The sequence below is a fragment of the Colius striatus genome, chromosome 18, assembly GCF_028858725.1.
Source record: "Colius striatus isolate bColStr4 chromosome 18, bColStr4.1.hap1, whole genome shotgun sequence".
Classification (NCBI taxonomy): Eukaryota; Metazoa; Chordata; class Aves; order Coliiformes; family Coliidae; genus Colius; species Colius striatus.
Window position 1 is genome coordinate 7959736 of NC_084776.1, and position 10547 is coordinate 7970282.

The following is a 10547-nucleotide window of genomic DNA, read 5'->3' on the forward strand; positions in this document are numbered from 1 at the left end:
AGGACTGAGGAGCAAGGAGAGTGGTGACCAGGTGCCCTCAACGCCATCAGCCTGACATGGAGCAGTGTGGGCCTGGAGAGCTCGAGTGGTTAGCAGGGAGGGATTTCCTCAGGGACTGATCATTGAGGTTATGCAATCTCTGTAGATTTCCTCTGCTGAGACTTTTGTTGTAGAGATTTTCTGACCTCTGGAACAAGCAGTATCTCTTCTGTGCCCTGTGAGCCTCTGGAGAGTTAGCAGAGCCTTTTTCAGCCCCAGCTGATGGATGTGAGCTGCAATCCTGGCTCCCACGTGCCAGCAGGCTGCTGCACAGCACAGGAATAGTCACCTGTGCCATTTCCACATCATGCTGCCCCTGAATGGTGGGTGACAGCTTGGATAAGGCTGGAGGAAGTTTCACTCCGTGGTCTCTCCCCAGCTGGATTGGTGGATGGCGGGCAGGCTGGCCCTGGAGCAGCATTGCCTCTGCTCTCATCCTGCCTTTGACAAGGACACGGGTAGCTTTGGGCAAGTTCCTTTAGTCCTCTGTGGCCCAGCAGCTGTGCAGAGATAAAAGCCCTCTTTCACTTTGCAGGGCTTTGTGAGGGTTTGCAGGTGATAGCAGAGCACTTTGAAAGGGAAATGTTTTAAGTGTTTCTCTGAGACAGACACGTGCTGTCTTGCTTTTGAGAAAACGTCTGTATTTGTCCTACCTGAAAGGACGCGATTCCCCCAGTGTGTGTGGTCTTTGAACATCCCCTCTCTGCCCAGGGCTGCAGCAGCCCCCCACCTCATGAGCTGTGCACAGATCCCCTTTTTTTCTGCTGTCCTTTGCAGGCTGCGACCGCTGGACATCGAGTTCATGAAACGCCTGAGCAAAGTTGTCAACATCGTCCCCGTGATTGCAAAAGCCGACACGTTAACGCTGGAGGAGAGGGACTACTTCAAACAACGGGTGAGGGGCTGGCAGCTCTTATCCAGACTCCAATCTCCTGTCCTCTATCCTTTCTCCCTCCCTGCTCCCCTGCCTTCCCCCATCCTGGGCTGGAAGGGGAGCTCCTGGCCGGGGCCCAGCGCATTCCTCCAGCCGCCGCTCGGCGCGAGCGATCCCACGTGGCCGGAGGAAAGGGCCCGCGCTTCACGCAGAGCCTCGTGTTTCTCTTGGAGCTTTGTCAGAGCAGGATGAGTTTCAAGCTCTTAAGTTTCTGGACCTGTTTTCTGCTGCCTCCTTTGTTGTTGTTTTCAGGCTGGTTTCTGTTATTTTGTGAGGTAGATGGTGTTGCATATAGAGGCTGGACAGCCCATCCTGTGCAGCGCCGTGTGCTGGTGCAGGAGCTGGGGAAAAAATGTGGGTGTGCTGGGTGAGATTCATGGGGGAAGCACAGTATGAAATTCCCTTGGTGAGGGGTTGAGAAGGGGCTGTCTGAGAGCAAAGCAAGGCATGGGCTTTCCTCCATGCCCACATGCCTGGTGCTGCTGAGATGCCCTGCTTTGGGGTGCAGTAAGGTGTGAGTGTAGCTGATGAATGTAGCTGCAGGTGGGCTGGCTTTGGCATTCCTTGCAGAAGGAAGGAAGCCACCAGGCTTGTTGGTGTGTGAGTCTGAGCGACAGAGAAGTAAGGTGAAGGGAAAGGGGGTCCTGCCAAACAGGCAATTTTAGAGGCCACCTCCACTGGTTGTGGAAAACAACTGCACATTGCCAGGGGTTGTTCAGTGCCTCTGTGCAGAAGAGGTTGAACAAACTCCTCTCACACCAGTATCTTCCCAGTTCTTGATGAGCAGGATCAGGCAGGGTTTTGGAGGCTGAATCCAAACTCTGTGAGCAGTTCCCTTTGCAGTGAGCCAGAAGATGCTGGAAGTGGAGCTGAGGTAATGCAGGCTGAGCTTCATCAGTGTGTCAGCTGGTTTGCACGGAGATCTGTGAGGAGCTGGTGTGGGAGGATGGGGGTGGGAGTCCACAGTGCCACATCTGCTCTCTGCAGTGGCTTTTGCAGACTGCTGGTTCTATTCAGGGGTTATGAGTGCACATATCCAGGTATCTGCAAGTGGCTGGCTGCCTCTGGGACTGCACAGTCTGGGACCTAAAATGTCACCTGGGCACTCCCAGCTGTTGATGCTGTTGATGCTGTGCTTGTGTAATGAAAGCCTCTGGGCAGACAGCCTCGCTCACTGCTCTGCGTTGGCTCAGTGCAGGATGAGCTCCCCTGTTCTCTAATTACATTCCTGATTGTAACCAGACTCCCAAAATCCTTCCAGATGGGAGGGAGAAGATGCAGCCACGTTGGCGTGTTTGCAGTGCCCCTTCTGCAAGGGGCTCACCCCCCTTACACTCATGGCCCCAGGTCTGCTGGTACAAATGAGTGGGTGATCAGTCCAGATGGGCACAGGATGAGACCTTTTCCCTTGTGCCTCCAAAAAGCAGAGCCTCTGTGGCAGCTGGAGGTGTAACTGGTTCAGAAAGTTGATAGGTTTTTGAGTTTGGAGTATGCAGGTGCTGGTGAGGCACCAGCCTGGCCTCAGGCTGCCTAGGTTGATGCCAGTGCTGTGCTGAGCTAGTGGAATAGGTTTTGATGTCTTGTGGGGTTGGCTTTGTTGGGTTGTTCCCCTAAAAATACTCTGTGGGTTTTGCTGGGGGTGTGGGAAGGCCAGCTGGGGGATTTCTCTGCAGTGGATCTGCTGCTTTTACCAGCCTGCAAGGCAGGGCTGACACAGAGTTGTTGCTATAGGAAGCAATGGGAGCAGGTACACAGGCTGGGTTTGGGTGTGCAGCTTTGTTGGAGAAGACTGATCCTCTGTGCTCCCCATGAGCTGAGCCTCCACCCAGGAATCAGATTTTAGCATCTCTTTCCCCTTACACAGAGGCAACATCCCTAGAGGCCACTCTTCCACATGGGCTGTGTCTCTATCCCCTCAGGTCAGGCACTGCTGTGACTCCTTTTTAAAGGAGCATGAGCAGACACCAGAAAGCAACTTAGCTTTGTTACATGCCTGGCAGCTGCCTTCCCCATGGCTTGGTGCAGCTTGTGCTGCCTTAATGCCTTTTTCAATCCCAAAGCAATGCTCAACTCACATAACTCATCTCACTCTCAGACGTGTGTTGGCATAAGGTTTGTGCAGAGATTCCAGAGCAAGTGCTTGGTGGATGTGTAGCGGTTAAGTGCAGATGTTTCTTCCCAAGGTGGGCAGTGTGTAGGATGAAGAGGGAAGATGATGCTGCTGGGCATTGCAGGGACCTGTGGGCATTGCTCATGGGAGGGTCTGGGGTCAGGGGGAGCAGGCGCCGTGGTGGGAGCACAGCTCTGCCCCTGTTCCTTCACGTGTCCCTCTGCTCTCCCCTCAGATAATGGCTGACCTGCTCGCCAACGGGATCGATGTGTATCCTCAGAAGGAGTTTGATGAAGACTCTGAGGATCGGCTGGTGAATGAGAAGTTCAGGGTCAGTGCGTGGGGCTGGGGGCGGATGGGCCCCGTGGGCGGGCGATGGCCTGGCCACGCTCTTGCTAAGGGCCTCGTGTTGTCTTCTCAAAGCTCCTGTGCCCCTGTCCACAGAGTGCCCAGGGTCAAGGATCCTGACAGAGCTCAGGGACAGAAAGAGGGTGAGGAAGGCACCATATCACTGCCCCTTCCCCCAGCTCTGTTCCTCAAAGGACCCCTCAGCAGGTCCTGTGGCCCCTTGCCCTGCCCCAGGCACTACTGATGTCTGCCTGTCCCTGGCTGCCTCGGCCTCAGCCCTGGGAGCAGATTTGCCTGTAGGCTGCTCTGCTTTTGTGGCTGTCAGTTCTATGCTGCAGGAAGCAGGTGACTTTTTTAGCTCAATAAAGTGGATTGGACAAAATCAAGAAAGAAAAAAGTCTTCTAGGGACTCTTAAAGTCCAAAGACACCACCTCAGGTCAGGAACTGACTGAGCCCCAGGTTGCCAGATGCTGGGGACAATTTTCAGGGCAGCAGCATGGTACCTTTGGCCTGGCTTTATATTGGCACTTGCCAATGAGATGCTGGGCTAGACTGGTTTTGGGCTGGTTTTAGACTGGTTTTTGGCTGGGTACATGTGCAAGAGATGCTTCTGTGGAGCATCAGGGACAGACCAGCTTATCGCATGAAACACTCTCCTGAAAACAACCTGATCTAGGACTTGCTTGCCAGCCTGGTTTCCTGACCTGTTTTCAGGAGGAAAAGGTAACCTTGGTTTATTCTTTCCTCAGGAAATGATCCCATTTGCAGTGGTGGGCAGTGATCAGGAATACCAGGTTAATGGAAGAAGAATCCTTGGAAGGAAGACCAAGTGGGGCACCATTGAAGGTACTTTGTCCTTGTTTCCCTATCTCTGAGCCCACTTCCCTGCCCTGACAGAGAGTGATGAAGTCTAAACCCAGCAGAAGTCAAAGTGTACCTAGTGCTTCCCTGTCCCTCCAGAGAAAATCACTTCCCCAGTGTGTGAGAACTGCAAACACCTTGGCCAACGCTCCTGGGTGAAGTGCTTGGGCAAAGTGTGGCTCAGGGGAGTGCTGAGTGCTGGAGAGGACACTTCTGGGTGTCCTGTGGGCTGGTTTCTGCTTATTGCACAGTTAAATGCCTGATGGCTGTATTTGAGGGCACATGAGTGATATCCCTGTGTCTCAAGCCCAGGTTAGAGCCTTCTCCTGATCTCTGTACCCTCTGCCATGGATTTGGTTGGGCTTCTCACAGAACCTCTTCTCTCTTTGGCTTTCTTCCCATCTGCATCTTCTTTTTTTCTCCTCCATTTTAAATCATGGCTCAGTCAGGTGGAAACTCCTGGCTCCAGCACAACTACACATTTCCCTGTCTCTGGTTTCTGGCAGCCAATTGTCACATCTCCAGTGTCCTCTCATCTTCCTCCCCCTTTGTTTCATAGGTTTCTCTCATCTATTAGTCTTTTTTAATTGGAGTCCTGTGTTGAGGGATTGGTGAACAGAGATGCCAGGAAAATCAGGGTATTTTAAAGCTCTGCTGCCCTCTTGTGCCCTGTGTCTGGAAGCTCTGAGTTTGATGGGCTTCATTGACCAACCTTTTGTGTGTGGCATCTGCCTTCAGCACAGGGAGGCCCCCAGAGCCAGAGGCCATGGGCAGACTTTGCCCTGCAGTGTCCTGTGTTGCCATTCCAAAAACAAACAGTCAAAAAAGAAATTGATCTTCTAAATTCAAGTGCCTGGTAAACTGTAAGCCATCAGACTAACTGTGGTGGAGCAACATCCTTTGATCTTTCCCTCTTGCAAACATAGTTCTTGCTCCAAGCCCTGTTGAGGCAGCAGTAGCCCATCAGCAGCAGCCACTGGTGTGCCCTGATGCCACAGGGTGCTCTTGGCACAGCTACACATGGAACACTTCTGTAGAGCTGTGCTTGGTGCTCACTGCAAAGCTCACCCTAACCTTTTCCCTGTTTGAGGCCTGCTTAGGCTTGTGTTGGTCCAAAAAGGAGGGGGTCATGGTGGGACATGCTGCAGGGACCTCCCTTGTTTGGTGGGAGATGATGGGAAGGGACTGAGAGTGCTCAGGTCAAGACCTCCCCAAGTACCTACTGAGTTGGGGCAGGTACTTGGGTACCACCAGCCTTTCAGCAGCAAAGAAGACTCGAGTCCTGCACCCTACAGCCTCTGAGCTGTAAGTCCCCCTCTCAGCCCTCCAGGCCCTGATGAGGCCCCAGAGGGTTCTTCTCACCACACTCATGCCACAGGTGCACACTGATGGGGTTTCTCTCTCTTCCTGCCAGTGGAGAACACAACACACTGTGAGTTCGCCTACCTGCGGGATCTCCTCATCAGGTCGGTACCACTGTGCCCTGTCCCTGTAGCCTTCGGTCACCAGGTGGCATCCAAAGAAAAGGGGAGAGCCCAGCCCAGCTTGGAGGAGCTGCTGCTTTGCTCTGCTCCCTCCATCCTCTCCCAGGTCACCCCCACTCAATGGACATGGCTTCAGGGGCTTTCCTCAGCTATACTGTTGAGTTCAGGGAGGAGGGAAGCTGTGGTTGGGCCAGGACACACTCCAGTATTGCTGGCAGTCTGCAGTGTGCCTCCAACTTCCCTGCAAACACCTGGGAAGCCTTTTGGCCTTAGTCATCCCTCACTAGTCCTGGGGCCTACTCCCAGTCCAAAGGCATCACCCTCCTGCATCCCAGGATGATGCCTTTGAGGAGATCACCAGGCCCTCTGCATCCCTGCTGCAGGGCCACAGGAGGCTGAGCCTCCTTGGCTTGCTGGAGGGGGAATTGGGCTCCTAACTTTGGCTGCAAGATAAACTCTGCACACACATGTGAGCTGTTGCTGGCAGATAGTTGTGAGGGGCTACAAAACCTGATCTGAACCCACAGACTCGCAGGACCGGAGTGTTCTCAGATGGGTGTTACACAGCCAGAGCTCCCAACAGGCTCTTGGTACCAGTGAAGGCTTCTGGTCTTGGTTACCCATAAGTGCCTTTGCATCCCTCCTGTGCCCTAAGGATATCATTAAGCACTAAAGTGGGAGGGAGCACTTGGGCTGGGGGAAGGTTTGAAAGCAGAGGGCGAGAGGTGCAAGGGTTGGGGTGGTGAGGCTGGGCTGGCCGAGGTGTGATTGCCCCTCCTCTCCCTTTCCCACAGGACACACATGCAGAACATCAAGGATATTACCAGCAACATCCACTTTGAAGCCTACAGGGTCAAGAGGCTGAACGAGGGCCAGAGCTCCCTCCCCAACGGCGTGGCCGACAAAGAGCTGGTGGCTAACGAAATGTAACCGTCTGGCTGCGTGGCCAGGACCTCGCTCGCTCACGCTCACTATCTCCCCTCTTCCCCCTTTATTTTTATATCAATCCTCTGCCACTGTCCCCCATCCCACCCCCACCCAACCCCCTGCCCATGTTAACTGACCAAATAACCAGTGGCTGCCTCTGCCGTGCGGACTGGGGTTGGCCGCTCAGCCCCCTGTCCCGCATCCCTGGGCTGGGGACTGTCCCCCCAAGGGAGGTCAAGCTGTCAGCGGCCCCCAGCTCAGAGGAGCAGATGTGTGGGCCCCAGGACTCGTGCCTGCCCCTCCCTGCAGAGGCTGCTCTCCGTCCGTTGAAGACAAGGCTCTCTGCAGGTGAACGTAGCCTTTGGAAGCGAGGTACGGTGGTATGAAGAGAGAGCCAAGGCTCTGCCAATCCTTGTTTCCTGCCACCTCCTCCGAGCCCTCTGCAGCCCTCCAGGACCGCTTAGCCCCCAGCCCAACCCCTCTACCTTGCCTACATGCAATAAACTGGGAGTGTTTAGGTGTCACCTCGCCTGTCACCAGCCCCCGGCCAGGCAGAGCGACCTGCTTTGGGAGAAGTGCCTTTTCAGACTGTTACCTTGCAATAGCGTGGGAGAGGGGAGGGAGGGCTTGCCTTGTCTGTCTTTGCAGCCTGCAAAAAGGCCTGTGATACTTTGTAGAGACTCCTTTTCCCTCTCCCTTGGACCACTGATGTGGCTGATGTTCTGGGAACACGTGTGTATTTATTTTCATTCAGCTGGGCGGGTTTGTTTCCCCTGAAGGCTCAGAGGCCGTTTGTCCAAAGGGGGCTGAGAGTGGAACGTCTCTGCAAAGCAATGGTAGGAGGCCGAGGGTTGTCCTGTCTGACCCTTGTGATTTTTGGGGCTTTTCCCTGTGTCAGAGGAGCCTGTTGGGTATTTTTTAATTATGTTTTTAAATCATTTTGGATGCCCCATGTGCCATGTGTGTGTGTAACACCCTCCTGTTGTGCTGGTCCCTGTGCAAGGGGCCTGTGTGTGTGCAGACCGAGCCCTGCAGCTGTGGCGAGGGCTGGGCTAGCATTTGGGGGTACTGCACCCTGTGCCTCCCTCTCTGCTTCCTCTCTTGCTCCTCTTTAGTAAGTTTGCAGGAAATAAGACCCTGCAAAGGGTCAGTTAAATAACGCTGTGCCATGGGAGGTCCTGGAGCAGAGCTCTGCAGTCCTGCCCCCGCCCTGCCTCTGCCTGCCTTCCTGACCTCTTGCTCCATCAGTCTCTGTGTCCTCTGAGGGATAAAACTTTCTGCCAATCACCCTCTTTTGGAGGAAGGGGCATATTTTAATGGCAGTGTGTCCCATCCTCTGGCACTGGAAAGTGCCTGCAGAGCCCACCCAATGTCTCCATGGGGTTAAAACAACCTTCAGCGCGGCTGACCAGGAGGAAGGAAGAGGTTGCTTTAACCTCAGTGGGGATGCCCAGCTGGTGGTGTTCAGTGGAGGGTTTGCAGAGCCTCCCCTAATACACCCCCCCACAACCAACAGCCAAAGGGGTGTGTGCAGAAGGGCATCACAAGGAGAATCCCCTCTCTCCCTTATGTTTCCCCCCACAACAGCACGATGGAGCTGTTGGGGAAGAACAGCTCTCTACTTGCTGACTTGCTATATTTTAGCAAAAGCAAACCCTCAAACAACTATTAACTGAAAAAAACCCAGATTTCAAGCGTTACAAAAGGCCTAGGAAAGGGGAGGAAACTCCTCCTGTGCCAGGCAGCTCTGCAAACACCATCTTCAACTCTTCTTTTCCCTCTGAGTCCATCTCTCCAGCTGGGCCAAGCACGACACGCCGCCTTCTCCTTCGGAACCTGATTTATTGTGGGGTTGTCTTTTTGAAACAAGAAAAGAATACAGTTGAAAAAAAAACCCAAACCACTTTCATCCAGATCTATTAAAATGGCCTTTTGGGGGGGGTTATAAGCATTATGACAAATTTAGTCCATTTTTGTATAAATAATAGTGTTTAATATGTATTTCCCGAAATAAATGTTTTGAATGCAAATAGAAGGAGGTTTGTTTGGAAAGGGGCTGTTCCCAGCCATGGTGGGGTTGTTGTGATGTGGATCCTGAGAGCTGGGGGTGACAGGAGAGTCTTGCTCCTGAACTGCTGGGCTCTGGGGTGAAGATTTTCTTTATTCCTACCCAGCCTTGACTCTTCCCACCTCAGATATCTGCCCCAGGTACTCTGCAAAGTGCTGGTGCTGAGCGTGTCCTTGCAAACCCTGAGGAAGGCAGGTGGGTCCCTTCCATCTGCTGTGGTGAAGCTGTGCTTGCATGTCACACAAATGGAGCTTTGGCTTTGCAGGCAGATGGTCCTCAAAACCTTTGGTGACTGCAGGATTGCCCTAGGAATGCCCTTGGAAGTTGGCTTCACCCTGAGGACTCACCTTCCTGAACACTACATTTCTCCTTGGTATCACAGACAAAACACTGGCCAGGCCTGTGGTTTAATCTGCTTCTTCCATCTCTATTGCATTTTTTTTCCCCTCAAGTCAGTTGAGCTCAAAAGCCCCCTGGACATGGTCATGGTCAACCAGCTCCTGGTGACTCTGCTTGTGAAGGGGTTGCACCAGATGACATCCAAAAGTCCTTTCCAACCTCAGCCCCCCCGGGATTCTGTGGTTCTGGAACTAACACAATGGGAGCAGAAGTCAGGTTGATTGGGTTCCTATGGGTGTGTAGGGTATAGGACAGGCTTATGTACATATTTCTTCTGCTTTTCTGCTGGCACCTGGGTTTCAGAGCGGTGAATTGGCTCCTACAGCATCCAGGGAGGTGTGCAGTGAAGTTTGTTGATGGGCTTCTCTTTGGCCCAGTGCTGAACCCCTCCCTAGCAACACCTCTTCTTTTTATGTGCTATACCACAGTTTCATGGGTGCTTTAGCTCAGACACTACTCACCCCCAGCAGCTCTTCTCTACCAAATCAGTATTGGAGAGAAGCAGCAAGACCAAGGTGTTGTTGCTGTTGTAACTGGAGCAAGGCACAGAGAAAAAGGTCTTGGAGGGAGGGAATCAACATGTAGTTGTAGTAATTAAACATGGGTTTGCTTCTGGACAACTCTACAGAAGCTTTTCCCTGTACAGTGGTTCTTCTTGTGCTGATGTCTGGGTTTTCTCAGTGCTGATGGACATCTGACCATGCCTATGGAGGGAGATGGGGCAGGGGATGCTCTGGGACTCTCCAGGCAAATGCTCTCATAGTGACAGATTGAGAAACAGTTTGTGATTGAGGTGAGGGGAAGGCAAAATTCCCAAGCTCAGCAGTAAGGGCAGCTTTTGTTCAGCCCAGAGGAGCAGCTCTGAGGGTTGCAGGTCTGTTCATGGGAATGGTGAGAGGAATGGCTTCCAGATGTTGGGAAGCTCTGCAGAGGGGGGTGAGCGAAGGAAGAGCAGCACTGCCACATGCTCTGATGGAACAGGGGGTTGTGTGGTGCTATGGGAACGATCCCAGTTGGGGGAAGGGTTTGCCATTGTAAAATCCACCCCTAGCCCCAAAAGCCATGGCCATAGGGCAGGAGTGACCTGGGAGGGTGGCAGGCAGGAGGGCTGGGGCAGAGGAGGAGGTTGCCAAGGGGCTGCTTCCCCTCCCCACACGCTCTCGAGCTGTCTCGAAGGGAAATTTGTCTAACGATGCTGTAGCTGCCAGAAAGGGCCTTGCACTAATGGCATATTGAGTGGCCTCACTTTAACAAATGAGGGAAATGAAGATGAGTGAGAGTTTAATTACCAGCAGGAGCAGGGCTGTGTGCAGCAACGGGCGCTCGCTGCCCTTCGCCGGCTGCAGCAGGGAGAGGAGAAGCCACAGCGCCGCTGG

At 53.4% G+C, this 10547-nt stretch overlaps 1 protein-coding gene across 3 annotated transcripts in view; it reads left to right on the plus strand.

Moving 5' to 3' along the window:
- Window positions 1-8723, plus strand: part of LOC104553472 (septin-9) — a 133200-nt gene extending 124477 nt beyond the window's left edge. For all 3 annotated transcript variants that reach the window (XM_062010855.1, XM_062010856.1, XM_062010857.1), the window contains 5 exons: window positions 817-934; window positions 3319-3414; window positions 4182-4278; window positions 5708-5759; window positions 6572-8723. In XM_062010855.1, coding sequence (XP_061866839.1) covers window positions 817-934; window positions 3319-3414; window positions 4182-4278; window positions 5708-5759; window positions 6572-6707 — 499 coding nt within the window. In that variant the 3' untranslated portion in view covers window positions 6708-8723. The remainder of the gene's footprint in view (window positions 1-816; window positions 935-3318; window positions 3415-4181; window positions 4279-5707; window positions 5760-6571) is intronic.
- The last annotated feature ends 1824 nt before the right edge of the window (window positions 8724-10547 follow it).